General features: G+C 33.6%; 1 protein-coding gene across 4 annotated transcripts in view; it reads right to left on the minus strand.

Moving 5' to 3' along the window:
* The window catches only part of LOC126824005 (protein CASP), a 139,677-nt gene that overhangs the window by 51,571 nt on the left and 69,836 nt on the right, over positions 1 to 18,270 (minus strand). For all 4 annotated transcript variants that reach the window (XR_007681437.1, XM_050553088.1, XM_050553086.2 and 1 more), the window contains exons 6-7: positions 13,189 to 13,321; positions 5,833 to 5,899 (exon numbers count right to left, since the gene is read on the minus strand). Coding sequence is in view for 3 of the 4 variants with exons in the window: in XM_050553088.1 (XP_050409045.1) it covers positions 5,833 to 5,899; positions 13,189 to 13,321 (200 nt within the window). In the remaining variant the exon portion in view is untranslated. The remainder of the gene's footprint in view (positions 1 to 5,832; positions 5,900 to 13,188; positions 13,322 to 18,270) is intronic.

The raw sequence follows: 18,270 nt of genomic DNA on the forward strand, positions 1-18,270 counted from the left end.
GACAATAACACTCTTGCTGGCTTGACAGCTCCAGAAAATAAAAAAAATAGCCTTATTCTAAGTACTAGATGTGTTAGTGTCTTACCTGTTGTGTAAATTATCCATTAAATCCTATTTTACTTGTCCAGAGGGTTCAAAAATATTTTTAAGTCCAAAACACATTTGAAAAGGCTTTTCAAATCATTTAGTTGAATTTTTCCAATTTTTTAAATTAGGTGTGTTAAGATGAAATTTGTATCATCAGTTAATTGGAATATTGTAAAATAGTACAATTTGTTGACCAGAATAAAGATTGGGACATATTATTCAGTTACAACAAGAGTGGTATGGAGCCTTTAATACCAAGTAAATAATAATAATGATAATCTAAATCAGCAATCCATCACAATATGTATTCTTACATAAATGACAATAATAATACCCCCCCCCCAACATTAATTAATTGATCTAAGATAATAAATAGTTTCACATGCACTTCATTGTCCAACATGTCCATTTTGATTGCCTGAATTTCATAATCGTTTCAAGATGAAGAATTCATTAAGCTTGTGTAACTAACTGGTTAAGAATGATTGACTGTCCAGGACGACATGTATCAAATCTATCACCAGTCATTTAACCACAATCCTGTATCTTTATTTATGTAACAAGAAATGTCTTGATGGACATGCTCCCTAAATCTTGTATCAAAGGCAAGAAAATTATGAAATCTATTACTTGTCATATGAAAGGATTTGGTATTGCCCTCGTGTCTATCATTCAATTGATAGAAAATTTATTTGCAATGTCGTTGGACCAGAAAAACCTGATGATCAACTTATTCAAGAGAGTCTTTTAAATCTATAAAAGACGGTTGCTGGGAAATATTTTTAATTATGAATTAAGATACAGTTTCTGTGTCGATTGGTTTAATTTGTTTATTTTCCGAGAGCAGGATGGGCAATGATATGAGGAGGTGATTTAGGTCATGTTTATTTAATAAAATCCGGTTTAACAAATCATTTGTTTATTTTATTTGAAACCTACATATTTTACAAAAGACAGGGAGGGGAGAGAGAGAGAGAGAGAGAGAGAGAGAGGGGTTAAACCGCCACTCGACAAAAACTACATTTTGAGACTAACATTAAATGGTTCAATTCTATTTCAATGGGGAAACCGGAGAACCTGATATGGTTGGACAGTAAGCGAGAGAGAGAGAGAGAGAGAAATGTGGTTTAAGTCCACTCAACACAAAGTAGGTAATTTCAAGACTAACATATGGTTTAATTTTATTTCAATAATTCGCTTGTGCGTAGGGGTCTTTTAGCAGTGGGAGGAAACCGGAGGACCCAGAGAAAACCCACGAGGTTGGACAGGCGACCCTTCTCTTTGTAACGTACAACCGGAGATTCTGACAGTAAGCGAATCCACACCTTGTCACGTACACGCTGGGAATTGTAACCCCAACACTTGACAACATAACAGACCCTATGACCTAAAGCACACACGTTAAACCATTCATCTTCCCACCCACCCCCACCTTACAATAAAATACAACAAATCTTAATAGAAACTGGCACATTTATAAGTTAAAGCGATAATTTCATATTTTCTAAGAAAGTCAAAATATAATTATTTCTATGTCTTTTGCTCAATAGGTTGTCAACTCACTATCAACGATCATAGGTATTATTCTCCCACTTAAAAATTCTTTGACCCCGGAAATAATAACACAATTACCTCCCTTGTTTTTCTATCCCCCCCCCCCCCATGGAATAGCTATCTTCAAACGTATGAATTTGAAGTTGAAAATGATATTTTTGCCAATTTCTCAACTGGCAATAGTGAATTATAGGATTAATAGGATTATTCTTTAACAAGGTAGGACTGTTTATAGTTACCATCTATTTTAAGGCTTTATTTTAATAAATTTTAAAAATATAATTTAAAAATATGAAATTGCAACTTTAAGGATTAACACAAGGTACAATTTTATGGATATACAATTACTGAGTTTAATACTAAGCGATTTCCTTGATAAAGACGAGAGTATCCTTGTCGAAACGTCGCTTAGTATTAAACTCAGTAATTGTATATCCATAAAATTGTACCTTGTATTAATATGTTCTATTACTAAATGCCAATCAAAAAACTTAAGGATGCTTTCACTTCTTAGGCTGCAGGCGGAAATCCCCTTTTTAAAATTCCCAATACATCTGAATCATATACCTAGTTTCAAATCTGTACATCTTCCATTATTTCCCCGAAAAATTAATGAAAATAGTTTGCTGTTGATATAATTCATTTCAAATACAATACATCAAATAGAAATGCATTTTTGAATGTATAAGATTTGAATTCACATTCTTGACATTTTCACGAGAAAATATTAATGGCTTGGAAACTAATAATAACTTTTCTGTTCATAAAACATGGCGATTTGTGAGTTATAATGACAACACTTTGTCAATGATTAATATTCTTATTTTGACACTTTTGTCGCCTATGAATATTGTTATTCTACTTTCGTTTATTTTTTTATCATTTTATAAAACGCATATCAAATACATATAAAGAGCTCTTTCACGATTACGATTGGGTGACCTACTTTAAAGGTATTTTTCTTGAGCATTTATCAAACTCCTAGAGAGAGAGAGAGAGAGAGAGAATTTAGCTCCGCTCCACACAAACTAGGTCATTTTGGGACTAACATATGGTTCAATTTCATTTCAATAATTTGTCACGTACAAGCTCGGAATCGAAACCTCACTTGACTCAATAACAGACCTTATGACCTAATGTGCATGCATTACATCATTTGGCGATCCAACCCCCAAACTCTTTCTAAAAATCAGAGGTTTGAATTTACTCCCTAAAATTTTGCATACAATGAAACAGTACTGAGTAAATTCATGGCAAATTAAAAATTACGTATTAACCAGCAGCACCCAAATAGTCATTTTAAATTCAGTCATAAAAGGATCACTTATTTTTTATTACTAACACAAATTCTCATTACAAGTACCTGGATAACAATGTCTATATATATATATATATATATACTTGCCATAGTTATAGTGGTTAAATGATCATCACAATTATCAAGTCTCTAATTCAACCGAAAACTGCAATTCCTTAAACGAGTTACTTAACTCCATAAATGCAAATCTAGCAAACATTTCCAAATGGTATTTTAAGAAAAGATCAACTTTGAAAATCATTGGCTTCACGAGAGAGTGATTGATAATCGACAATGGATAAAATGTCCTTATTTTCGTCAAAAGCTACGACGGCTTAACCATCGACACTATAAGTTGATCGATTAGAACTTTGCATTCATAAAAGCTGAAATCGTGTTACAATCAATCTTATTGAAAATTACTTTTCTTGACCAAAATGTCCAAAAACACACAACCTTCCTTCTTTCAATAACCCTTTTTTTTATGTCTGCCGATGAAGCAAACTGTAGAAGTGCTTCCAATTAAAAACAAATTATTGTAAAAATAATCGCTTTCTTAAGATAAGAGATGTTGCAAAATTCTGAATTTATTTTTTCTTTCGTGTTAAACAAAAGATCGATCATGTCAAATACTGATCTTGTTTTGCGACATTTAGAAGCATGTGGATGGCAGGAAGCAATCATTGTGTAAGAAAAAGAGTGAAAATATTAGTTTTTCACTGACAAAGAAAAGGCAAGTGAACGAGCAAAATCAATAACTAATTATGGATTGAATTTAGTTCCTTTAGGAGCAATCAAAAAATTGTTTTACATTAAAACCTGTATGAGAAAATCAATTACAAGCCCTTGTGTTTTGTCCGATTAGATTTATCATCATTCGTAACCTTGGAAATTAGCTCAGTAACCATGGCAACCTCATAGATACAAATTCAATTATTGATTCTTTATTGGTTGATCTCGTTTTCTATCGATGCTTTTCGTATTGATTAATCATTTATCAATCGCTATTCTTTCGGTCCAGGAAAAAAAAAAGAACTCCACTTCTCTTCAATTTTCTCTTTTATGAGACAAAAAACAGATCTTGAACAATGTCGGTCAGTTAAACGTATTAGGCATCCTTCAATGAGCTTTCCATCACATTAAGAGGCACAATGTCAAACATATTTCTCTCAAACCTGTGACACTGCTGTAGAACACGACAACCACTGTTGAGGACATACATTATTAAATTATAAGAGACAAGATTTATAGAAGCTAAACATCTAGCAGCTAAGAAGCAGAATATATTTACTTTGAGCTGTATGGCAGCAGAGAGAGAGATGGGGTTTAATGTCCACTCGACACAAACTAGGTCATTTCATTTCGGGGCTAACATAAGGTTCAATTTTATTTCAATAATTTGCTTGCGCGTAGGGATCTTTTAGAAGTAGGGGGAAACTGGAGGACCCAGAGAAAACCCACAAGGTTGGACAGGCGGCCCTACTCCTTGTTACGTACAACCAGGAATTCAAAACCACGCCAGTTGACTCAATGACAGACGTTATAATGCAGTGCGCACGCGCTAACCATTCAGCCATTCAACCCCCCAAAATGAGATAGTACAGAGTATAAAGTGACATTATTCACTTTTAAAGCTGACAAATTTTTACTACCTGAGCATATTATCAAAAGTAAGCATAACTAGATGGCTGTCTGTTTTACTACCAGGACACCTGTTGAACTTTGACCGTGGATCCGGGTGCACATTGGCATGCATGTAAAAGGTCCCTTGACAGTTGAAATTCGAGCAGGCCGTTGCACCGCTGTCTGGGCAAAGTTTCCCTCATAGTACACTGTATGGCATACGCCCGTCACAGCAGAACAGTAGGATGTTAAACCCTATTTCATTTCATTTTTATCATGATCAGCATGTCCCTTTGCCATGTGGATTTTGTAAGCTCCTTAAAATCATGATCAGCATGTCTCTTTAAGAGTCTATACGCCAAGATAGTAAATAAATGCTGATAACATTCTTATTGTTAAACCATCACACGACCACATTGTATTAATCATTAGCAGTCAAGACAAGAGACCAGTAAACCAGGACTAGATTTATATATCCCCTATATACAATATCACAAACAAACAATTAGGTATGTTCTAAGTATGGGATTGTCTTTTTATACCTTATTAATATCATGTTTGTACATTCCTTCACATCTTTAGGAAATAATCAGTCAGACTGGAGAAATATTCAATCCATCTTTTTCATCATCCCTTAACGACACATCACATCATCCATGTTCAGCCCCCCAGGTGTTCTGACCCTTGATCTCTTTTGATTTCCCTTTTAATTGATTAACAGAACAATAGCTGTTGGACAAAATTACCTAACACTGTAACCCAGCTATCATTTAATCTTGTGTATTTAGTATTAATTTCTTTTACATTCATTCAATATCAAAATGTTTGTATGAAAATTCTCAAAAACCATTTAAAATCACTCCAAATCATCTAATTTGTACTTGGGTCCAGTTTAAAGCTAACCATTTAATTTTGATAATGAGCGTCCAATTTACAAGTGTTTAATTTCCCAATTACTATTCAAAAATAAACAACCCAATTGGTGGGGAAATTAAATGCTGGAGAAATGACTTCACTAGGGAGAGTGAAAAAATAAATAACCCAATTGATTATTGATGTATAATGAATAATTTTGAACAGTGGTCAGGAAATTATTTGTTGGAGAAATGACTTTGCTGGAGAGGTGAAAAAAAAAATAACCCAATTGATTTTTGATGTATAATGATTAATTTTTGAACATTTTGGGGAAATGAAATGCTGGAGAAATGACAGAGAGAGAGAGAGAGGGAGAGAGAGAGAGAGAGAGAGAGAGAGAGGATTTTTGAACTTACTTTGCTGTGGAGGTTTCATCATGTTTAGCCTTAGCTTCAAACAACTCAGATTGAATAGTTTCTAGAGCTGAAATAAAATAAATAAACAACTTTGAAGACATTTTATTAAATATATGATTCAAATTATTTTTTGTCTTTTTCATCACATATGTTCAATGTGAGTATTTCTATGAACATTCTGAAATAAAGTTAAAATTTATTTGGTTTTAGAGGGATCGATATATACTGATATTACTCCTGTATAGAGAGAGAGAGATGGGGTTCAACGTCCACTCGACACAAACTAGGTCATTTCGGGACTAACATATGGTTTAATTTTATTTCAATAATTCGCTTGCGCGTAGGGGTCTTTAGCAGTGGGAGGAAACCGACCGGAGGACCCGGAGAAAACCCATGAGGTTGGACAGGCGACCCTACTCCTTGTCACGTACAACCGGGGATTCAAAACCATGCCAGTTGACTCAATGACAGGCCTTATGATACAGCGCGCACTTGCTAGCCATTCGTCCATCCAACCCCCCACTCCTGTATAGGCTTTTGGAAATTAAACATATTAATACAGGGCTAAATAGGATTAATACACAAGTATTGAATTTATTAATACGCAATGTTTTGAGATGATACACTTAAAAGTTGAGCACATACTCGTCGAAACGTTGCATAATAATAAATTCTGTAATCATGTATCCATAAAATTTTACTTTGTATTATAGACTGATCGAACAGCGATCTACAAAAATGACCAGTCCGTCAATTTGCTAATTCCTGTAATCACATGACTATTTAGAACAATGACCCACTTTTTAAACGAGTTCTGGTTTATTTTATGTATGAAAAAATTAAATTTTAATGTTCTGACAAATTTTATTTCTGTTCTGATGATGACAAATGAAGTATGCTAGTAATAAACTAGTAAAAGTAAACATTAAATCCATTAATTTAAGGATTTATGTCCAGTCTATAGACATCTATGTATACATGTTAATGCACGCTTAAGCCCGAGTCACACTAGTGGATTTCTCCTGTGGTCGATTTAATCTCAAGATTACCATAAACGCGAGAAAAGTCTTATTTACATTTCTGCTAACTGTGTCACATGACCAAAACCCATAGGATTTTACTTACTGTATGACCACAAAAACCTATAGGATTTATCCTATAAGACTTTCGCTAGGATTAATCTTAAAGGAGAAATCCACTAGTGTGACTCGGCCTTTAAATAGTAATGTATTAACCCCCAAACACTGGTGTAAATTACTTGGATATCTTTATTTTGACAAAGTCATTTATTTTCGCCCCGAACTTGGCTTATCTTATGCAAGACCTTGTGCTAAGATTTGGGCTGAATAATCTTACACACATTAACATTCCAATTTGAAATTTAATGTGCGATATAACCTGGTTGTCATGATCACTTGATAGAACAAGTCTATGTCTCATTTTTATCCAGTCTTTCAAATAGCAACTATTCATGGAAGAATTTATAATAGACAGCCTGCATAAAATGTATATTAATATCTACGAAATCACGATATTTTCATGTATCACCTTCAATCAAGATAGGGATATATAAGCAATAAAAATTCAAACCAATATATTTATATATTTCTTTACTTAAAATCATGATTAAAATGCATTATGTAAGATTTAGATAAAGATCTGGCCGTTCTTACTATAATAGTTCAAAAATAGATAATGTAAAACAAATATTTTTAAAATTCAGTCAAATTTACTTTATTCTGAGCGAAGTTATGACTGTTTGAAGAATAGCATAATATTGATTTTCATTGCTATATACCGTTGTTAGGATGATAACTAAAGTTTTGATTATCCATTTTTACATTAAATTATTAAATGGCAATCATGTTTCAATCCGTTAAAAATCACGACCAACCCATGATCTAAAGAGAGAGAGAGAAATGGGGTTTAACGTCCACTCGACACAAACTAGGTCATTTCGGGACTAATATATGGTTTAATTTTTTATTTCAATAATTCGCCCTGCACATAGGGGTCTTAAGCCGTGGGAGGAAACCGGAGGACCCGGTGAATACCCACGAGGTTGGACAGGCGACCCTACTCCTTGTCATGTACAACCGGGTATTCGAAACCACGCCAGCTGACTCAGTGACAGGCCTTATGATGCAGCGCACACGTGCGAATCATTCGGCCATCCAACCCCCCGCCTAAAGAAAGACCTGCTATAGGCAGATTTAGCTCTTATATAATGCATCTTTAGATATGTGCTTATTATTAAAACTCTATCAAGCATTTATTCAAAAAACATAAATATCAAATTTATGTATCTTCCATTCAAGCGCTCTATACTAACTATATGAACAACTAGAGCACATTTATGGAGAAATCTTTTAAAATTCGACAAAGCTATATTTAATATTCAATGCATGTCATTTGAATTTAATCCTTAATATTGAACTCTATTTAATCATATCCCTAAAATACGAGTTTATCTTGTTGCCAGTAACAAAAAAAAACAACCCAAAACATATGCTTTTATTTACATATGAACTACTAAGGTTCATACACAAATGGCTATATGAATGAATGAATAAATGTTGAAGGCAAACGTTCCCAGATTTAGTGAATTAAATAAAATATAAGATGATATAGTTTAATGGTTTTTGTGATACATATATAATTTGATTAATAAATAAGTATCTCGGCTACGCAAGAAAAGACTCCCCTTTGCCAAACATTTCAATTTATAAATAGAAAAAAAACCAGTCATTATATATTTAAAGGAACTTTGATCTATGAAATGTGGGTTAATGTCTTACTTCCCTGCTACTCCATCTAGACTAATGAAGACGGGCATACACCATGCCATGCGTTATGTGAGAATTTTTGTTGTGAAAATCTTTAAACTTTAGCGAAAAATGCTAATCGTGCATTGTTACTTTAAACATGTTCATAATACAAAATTTCAATGGATCTATTGGTTTAATTATGCCGAGAAAGTTCATCAGGACTTTCTGACGTGGTTTCCTCCTTGTCAGTGGTACAGGACAGAGGGCCTGACAAGGACAGCTGTCTAGTCGTTCAGAGGCCCCATGTATACATTGAAATGCACGTAAAAGATCCCTTGCAAGTTGATATTCGATATAAGAGCAGGCCATAGTGCCTCTGCCCGGACAAAACTTCCCTCATAGCACACTGTATGGCGTATGCCCGTCTTCATTAGCCCAGGTTAGGAGCAGAACAGTAGGACGTTAAACCCCATTTCATTTCATTTGTTTTAATTATGTTCCTATTTTGTTAGTGACAATAATATATCCATAAGTTCCCTTATATGGACTTATTCGTTATACAGGCAATCTGATTAAAATCCAGATCTATATTTCGTTTCATTTTTTTATACTTTCGATGGCCTACACTACATGAAGATCTGCCCAGTTGTTGCGGCTTTTGACCCTTTGACGTCAGATATTGATTAATCAATCACTGTTGGCGTTTCTAGTGGTTTACCCACAGTTCCGTGCATCGCACGCCAAGAACTTTCTGTAACAGACCGTTTCATTGTCTAATCCCTCACTTCAACTAGAACGCGCTTTATATAACAACTCTTCTACATCCTAGTGTTGTAAAGACAAGTAAAACCAAATTTTGAACTATAAAAACCAAACGTAATAGGATCTGTGTTTTAATCAGATTTTTATTTTGGCCTTTGTTAGAAGGATAGGCTTTATATTGCTATTTTGTTAGGGACATCAATATATATCTATAAGCTCCCTTATACTGACTTATGAATGTGTACATTACATACTGTTGTCCTGTTAGTAAATCTATATTATAAGCGAGATTAAAACTACTGTTGTCTTATTTGTAAATATTATTTGTCATATTGTTATAAATATTATGTACATGTTTATATTGTATGCTGTCCTAAATGGATGTTTCGATACAATAAAATCTTATCTTATCTTATCTATCCATTATTTGGGTATTTTGTAGAAGTTTTATGTTGCTATTTTATTAGCGACAACAAAATAAATCTATAAGCTCCCCTGACTTATCCATTATTTGGGTATTTTGTAAAAGTTTATGTTGCTATTTTGTTAGCGACATCAATAATATATCCATTATTTGGGTATTTTGTAGAAATTTTATGCTGCTATTTTGTTAGTGACATCAATATATATCTATAAGCTCCCCTGACTTATTCATTATTTTGGTATTTTGTAGAAAGTATATGTATTGTAAATAGATGTATCTTGTCTATGTACACAATACTTTATTATTTGGTATTGACATAATTTATTGCTTAGTATGAAGACTTAACTACTTTAGTTGAATGTAGCCTGAGGGCTATCATCATCCCCAACACATATATCACCTTAGCATAGTTGATATACGTCCAAATATATCATGTATCTATGTAGTTTGTACAGGCCAATATTAATAATAGTATTAATACATTCTGACACTTTATTGACTGGACTGACCCCACTATTCACTTATTAATTCACTTTATAAATCATGTAGAAATTTTAGCTGTGTCAGACCCAAATTTTCCAAATGAATAAGAAGTCGTATTTAGTGTTTTAAAAATAATAAGCATGTACTTTCTCATGCAAGACACTCGTCACTTTTTACAGCTAATTCATATTAATTAGATCTAAAGACAAAAAATAATTAAAAATAAACAAACTAAAATGAACTTTTAATGTTCAAATGAATTTTTAATGTTGCAATGAATTTAGAAAGTTGAAATGAATTTGTCATGTTAAAATAAATTTGCAATATTAATTGAATTTCCAAGGAATTTGGAAAGTTGAAATGAATATGAAACGTTAAAATGTATTTTGTTTTCTTCAAGGCATTATCATACTTTTTAAAGCACTCCAGAGTTCATGCTTTATATCTAAAGTGAAAATATAATTTCAAATAAAATTTGTTATAATAAATTTGCAATGTTAAATGAATTTGCAATGAATTTGGAAAGTTAAAATGAATTTAAAATGTAAAAATATATATTTTTTTTCTTCAAGGCACTCAAGTGTTAATCCTTTATAACTAAAGTGAATATATAATTTACACAGGATGATATTGACCTAAACATTAAATTCCAGAAATATTTTCAAGTATCATCTCAATCCAGACTTGTCTATGTCTACTTCTTTATTTTGCATCTAAGTCGCAAAATTTACTTCCTTAATTTATGAAAAGGTCTTAAAATGCGTTGGGTGGACTTAACCAAATTATCATTCAAGTGATGAAAGCAGCAAACATTTAAAACAAATAAAGTTCACGAAAACAGAAGAATGGATAAATAAATAAATAAATAAATATAGGGGATAAAAAAAAAAAAAATAAACATGACACTCAGATTAGCAGAATGAAGATGTCAAAGTGGTAAATCTGGTTGAAAGCTTTAAGAATACCTCAGGAAAATCATCATAATCCAAAGAAGTTGCAATTTGTCATTTTTTTGGGTTGGAGATTTTCCTTGTGATGCTCTTTATCACCTCAATAGGCTAGGAAAACAAGATGTTGTAGTGAAGAGAAGAGATAAAAGTTATTTAATAAAACCCCTGAGATATTATCTGATGATAAACTGTCAAACGTGTCAGGTTACACCAGCCATTGTATCGCCCAATAATGGACACCATGTCGATTCAGGATTTTTTTTAAAACATTATTTTGAAATCTATGTATTGGTTATGTGATAAAAGACGTAAACGTCAATTTACATAACAAACCTTCCAAATATAGGTCTATGTTTCGTGCGTCTGCTAGCAGAATTGAATACATGTCATGTGATTGAAGCCTGTCGTTGGTGTCAAAATTTTATTCATGGAAATACATCCCCATAAACCGTGAATTAATTCGACATTTATTTTCGTTACATGTAAAAATTTTAAAAAGTTATTAAAATGTTTTGAAACACGACTTTCGTAAACATGATTCATAGGACTCGGATAATTTATACAATAATACAAACCAGGAAATTTCTGCAAAATTCAAAGCATTGTAATTGGGATATAAAATGAAATAAGTTTGATATCCTACTTTTCTGAACCAACCCAGCTAATGAAAACAGGTATACAAGCCAAGTACAAATTAAATGATTTTGAGTGATTTTAAATGATTTTTACAAATTTTTAAACAAAGATTTGATATTAAACGAATGTGAAAGAAATTAGTGCTAGATACACAAGATTAAATGATACCTGGGTTACAGTGTATATATGCCATATAGTGTGCTATGAGGGAAATTTTGCTCGGAGAGCAGCGCTATGGAATACTCTTATATCGAATTCCAACTGGCAAGGGATCTTTTACATCATTCCAATGTATACACAGGAGGACCTCAGTTTTTGTCCCATCCGAACGTCCTGCACCACTGACAAGGGAAAACCACGCCGGAAAATCCTGATGAACTTTATCGGCCATAGCGAACCCTCAATCTCCAGGCTAGCAAGCGAGCGAGCATCTTACTCACTTAGCCACCTTGGCTCCCTGTAGTTCACAGAGAGAGAGAGAGAGAGAGGGAGGGAGAGATCCATTTGACACAAACTAGGTCATTAAGGGACTAACATATAGTTCAATTTTATTTCAATAATTCGCTTGTGCGTAAGAGTCTTCAGCAGTGGGAGGAAACCGGAAGACCTGGGGAAAATCTGTGAGGTCGACTGGTGACCTTACTCTTTGTCACGTACAACCGGGGAATCAAAACCCACGCCAATTGACTCAATCAATGACAGACCTTATGATGCAGTGTGCATTTGGCCATCCACCCCCCACCAAGCTAGGCACATAAACAGTCCACTTTATTAAGCCAATGTTCAATAAATTGAGATTAAACTGAATTAAGATAAAAGAAAGTTAATTAAAAGTATAATGACAAAGTATCCACTACACACAGTCAGCTGTGAAACTTTTCTTTTAACAAACTTTACAGTTTAGCCATAGTTTAATGAAAGAAAATTTCAAAGTTGTTGAAACTAATGGAATTAGCATAAAACTTAATTGTGTAAAAAAAAAAACAAAAAAAAAAAAAAAAACAATTATAGAAAATTAAGGACTTGATAATGTAAGCTGTGAAACTTTACAGTTTATCTATAATTCAATAAAAGAAAATTTCAAAGTTGTTAAAACTAATGGAATTAGGATAAAACTTAATTGAAAAAAAAAAAAAAAAAAAAAAAAAAATGGAAGTGAAGGTATACAGATAAAAGTATCTGATACCGAGGTAGGTAGATAATGTAAGCTTATATATGACAAGGTAACTATAAACGGTACACCTGAGGCAACGAGCTTTAATACATACATATATATACACTAAACAGAGTGATAATTGTTATTTATTGTTACTACAGGTAGGTGGATACTTACATAGTTGAAGTGATGAAATCTTTTGTTCTGCTTCTCCGAGTTTCTTAGCAACGGCTAACTGGGTTTCTTGAAGTTGACGTTCTTTTTCGGCAAAACTTCTTTGCAGTTCCCTCTCTTTTTCTTTGGCTCGACTCTGTCAAAAGATCAAAGTCCATTGTTTAGTGGTAACTAATTTAAAGTGATTGTTAAGTTTTGTTGAGCATCCATGGCTTAACTGGTCCGATCAGCCGACAACAGTGTGATGTATGACAATGCCATTAAGATGTGATAGGTGTGTGTGTGTGTGTGTGGGTACAGTATATATATATATATATGTATTAATGTGAAGCCTGATCTCATTCTGTCAACGATTCACGTTTGATTGATTTCTTGCTTGACTGGTAAGCTTGTAGATCAAGTGAGAGCGAGCTGTTGACACATACATCCAGGCTCAGTGATCGGCGGCCTATCAAACTATGAATACCAACCCAACCAAATCTCCAACTGCTAAGTATTTACAGAATTCAAATAAAAGTGGATTGTCTAGAATCGAGTGATGTAGGCAAAGTGATTTTTATTTTGAAGCTGCTTGAAATCAGTGAGCCGTGACCAGATGTTCCTTCAACTGGTCTCTCGGGTTTTCGACAATAGTCCCCGATCCCTCATGACATAACTCCCAAACTCATCAGCAGTAAGCTAACTGACTGAAGGAAGCCATAAAGCTCTCTAGCAAAATCTACTAAAGTATCTAAACAGGTTTTTATTAGGCTAAGATGGCTACCTCTGATTTCTATTTTGTCATTTCAATGCTCTCGACAAGATCTCAATAAAAGTGTTCTATACAGTATTTATTTCCCCTCTATTCAGACAATTTCCCCTCTACGCTGTTTTACAAAAGACTTGCCACTTATTTGGGGTGTTGTGAGGTTGTAATTATGAAGTGTTTACACGAAAACTATTGACTGGTAGAATTCATTGACTAAACAACACATTGTATGTAATATGGCCGTATATAACAGTCTATTGATACAGGGGAAAAACTTGCACTACTTCATTTTTTTTACCGTACTCTCGTACTCTGTTTCGGTAGAAGTCGTTGAAATGCAGAGATTAGCAAATGACTGATTTGTTTGCTTGAGATTGCGTGCAAATCTACTTACAGCCAGATTAGGATTTTTATATCATTTAATTATATTAGGAAAGGAAAGTAATGGAGTTGAAGGAAATGAAAGGGGGTTTAACATCCAACTGTTCTGCTCCAACTGGGCTAATGAAGATGGGCGTAGTTTAATGACTCTGTACACTCCGCCCACATGTTTTTCAGTGATTATAAAACAGATAAAGTTTATTTCTTTTATGATTCATTGGGATTTTTATATCATTTAATTATCTTAAGAAAGGGAAGTAATGGAGTTTATGGATTCAGCCCACACAATACATGTATTATAGTCATTTTGGGACTAACAAACAGATAATTTCTTTCAAGATCATTTGCAAAGCTGGAGAGGAGAATTTTGCCCATACAGTGACGTGTCCAGATATTTTTGATAATTTTTTTTTCCCTTTCTTTTACAAGAAGTAATGAATAGATCTCATTTTTACATCCCAACCGAAGGACTTAAAAAAAAAACCTGTGATTTTACTTGACGAACACCAAGATTCAGGCCAGGGATTTTCTAGTCAAGAATCCAATCAGTGTAAACTTCAACACTTCCACACTCCTTATTAGTACAAAAAACCAAGACATTAAACCCTATTTCCTTTCAGGTAAACCACAATACTTCCGCACTCCGTATTAGTGCAAAAAAGCAAGACATTAATTATACCCTATTACGTTCCTGGTTTCCTTGTACCTGTGTAGTCCCATTTTGCAAAATGCTACATGTATGTAAACATGGTATATTCTCAAATATAATGGACCAGGATATTTAACTTAATTTTCATTCTGAACATGTATATGTATTCTATTCGTAATCTCACTTGTTGATTAAATTACAATAACAGACAAGATGAAATATGAACTGTTACAGTCAACTACATCAGCCACAATTTTCCTTAATCCATGCAGTTAAACATACATTATGTAAGGGCTTAAATCTGTCTATTGCAGGTCTTTATTTTGGTTTCAAATGTTATATAAAATATTACTTAGACATTTATTCACATGACAAGCATATAATCAATTCTCTAGAACATCGGATGGCCAAGATTAAAATGGATTTAAACATTTGTGAGATTTAAAAATTCAATGACAAAATGGATAATTGAGATTTAGTCTTGTTTCTCCAGTACAATTGCAACGATAATAAACAATCTACACTACATCTTAAAAAATAATTAATGTTGGTTAGAGAGAGAGAGAAATGGGATTTAACGTCCTCTCGACAAAAACTAGATCATTTCGGGACTAACACATGGTTCAATTTTATTTCAACAATTTGCTTGCGCGTCGGGGTCTTTAGCAATGGGAGATAACCGGTGGATCCAGAGAAAACCCACGAGGTTGGACAGGCGACCCTACTCCTTGTCACGTACAACCGGGGAATCAAAATCACGCCAGTTGCCTCAATGACAGACCTTATGACACAGTGCGCACATGCTAACCATTCGGCCATCAAACCCTCCATGTTGGGTTAGAATGTAAGTATGGTGATCTTAAATTACTACAGGGCCTTACAGGGCTTGTCACAAGTCCGGAGTATTTTATGTTAGTTCCAAAAGTTATATAAACTATTATTTGGACATTTATTCACATGACATGCCTATAATCAACTCTCTAGGACATCGGATAGGCGTGAGTTACATGGAATAGAACACCCGCAAGATTTTAAAAATTTAACAATATAATGGATAATTGATACTTCAGTAACATTGCTAGTATAATGAACAACCTAAGCTACATCTTCAAATATTCATAACTTCGCCCAGAATAAAGTAATTTAAATGAAATTTTCAATATATTCATTTGTCATTATCTACTTTTGAACTATTAAGGCAAGAATGGCCAGCTCTTTATCTAAATATTCATAACTTCGCCCAGAATAAAGTAATTTAAATGAAATTTTCAATATATTCAATTGTCATTATCTACTTTTGAACTATTAAGGCAAGAATGGCCAGCTCTTTATCTAAATATTCATAACTTCGCCCAGAATAAAGTAATTTAAATGAAATTTTCAATACATTAATTTTTCATTTTCTATTTTTGAACTATTATAGCCAGAACATCCAGCTCTTTATCTAAATCTTAATGCCATTTTTCAAACCATTGAAAATTTGATATTTCCCCAAAAATGCAAATGGCACATAAGCATAGGCGTACGAGCTGGGGGGGCAGGGGGGGCAGCCGACCCCCCATTTTGGGCACCAAATGCTGGGAAAATTTGTGCACACAATTGTATTTTGTAAAAGTTGTATAAAAAAAAGATATTGTGTTCTTGAATGTGTCCAATTTAACAGCGAATTTATTATTATTATGTAACATACTAAGAACGTAACTACATTTTTTGGGCACCAACCACCACCGCCCCCCCCCCCCCCAGTCAAACATTTCCCCGTACGCCTATGATAAGAACTAATGAAAATTTAAAAATATCCTTGTGACATTAATATTGTGATCTGCTGTCCTGAGTCAATGTTTTGCTTTGCCATTTTGTCCTGGGACAGAATGCCTGTATCCCATCTGGGAGTGGCGTTGTACGTTTAATTCATATCTCGTAGGTAAACCTATATTTATCAACTGAAAGTTGAAATGAAACATAAGAAAAAATAACATCAAAGGCTTAGATCGGTTCATAGAATTTTCATTTCAAAATGAACACTCAATGATTTCCTATCAATAATTTATAGGAAGATGAATACGAAAGGATGCTACAATAATTGCAAAATCCTCTCGCAGAAATGAGATAACACAACAAAAAAAAAAAATAAAAAAAAATAATGGCCCAAGCATCGTGAAGTGAGAGTGAAAGGGATTTGTGTCTCTTTATAAAATCAATCGGCTCTTTCCATTACCATCAATAATGGCTGAACACAATCAGTATAATTGGTTTGAAACTGTAATCGTGTGCAACAAGGACCGGTGTTAAATCTCTTGTGAAAATACTTCATAGGCTCAAATCGACATATTTGATTGATGTCATATGTCATGTCAGAGGGGTTAGTCCTCTTGATAATGGACTCCAAGTCTGATTGTAAGCCGTCCGTCTGCTTGTGCAAGCCCACGATGCTTTGCTAAGCTTAGTGATTTTTCATTGGTTTGTGCAATAATTGTTCCGAGAAGCTTAAACTGTTCAATTCCCTATATACAGATAGAGATCACTTCAGAATATTTAAATAAAAAGAAACTTTTGAAGCCAAACTTTTTACTGTCATTGCTCTGGGATTTGACAGCAATAAACAATCATATGGATTAGATAGCTATTCGAGGGGAGAGAATTAAAAAAACAGTCTGATTTCAGATATTTCCTGATAGCCTGATGGCATTTTTGGTGGGATTTTAGATGATTAAAAAGAAAGATATTTTCTCTAAACAGGATATGTTTAATGAGTTATTGTAAACCTTTCGCGATGAATAAAATAAAACCAAGTACGAACAATCCAAACCATCAGACAAAATTCGAAGTCCTAAAAAAAAACGGTATAGGCAAAATGGTGTAATCAGCAAATGGACTGTTCACCGTGTACAAAATACATGACAAACAGTGGTAACAGGTGTCCAGAAGAGTAAGCTTACCCTGCCTGGCACCATTCCCGCAATAGCTGCATCCAAACCATAAGACGAAATCTCGGTAAAATAGCGTGATTGGCCACTTTTGATCTGTAAAATATTCTCTCTGTTTATGAATTTATAGACATTACACAACTTTAATAACCTACTTTTAATACTTCTATTTGGTTTTAACCAGTTGTTTTGCATCAAGTTTATTTATATATATCGAATGGGGATTGCCCATTTTAAATCAAGTTTCCATTTTGTATATTAGCAAAAATCATCCAAAATCACACAATCATTTAATTTGTACTTGTGTCCAGTTTAAAGCTGACCGTTCAATTTAAATTATTTGAAAATATGTCAATTAGAAGCTTTGGCACAAAATCTCA

Source organism: Patella vulgata, chromosome 6 (genome assembly GCF_932274485.2).
Source record: "Patella vulgata chromosome 6, xgPatVulg1.2, whole genome shotgun sequence".
Lineage (NCBI taxonomy): Eukaryota > Metazoa > Mollusca > Gastropoda > Patellidae > Patella > Patella vulgata.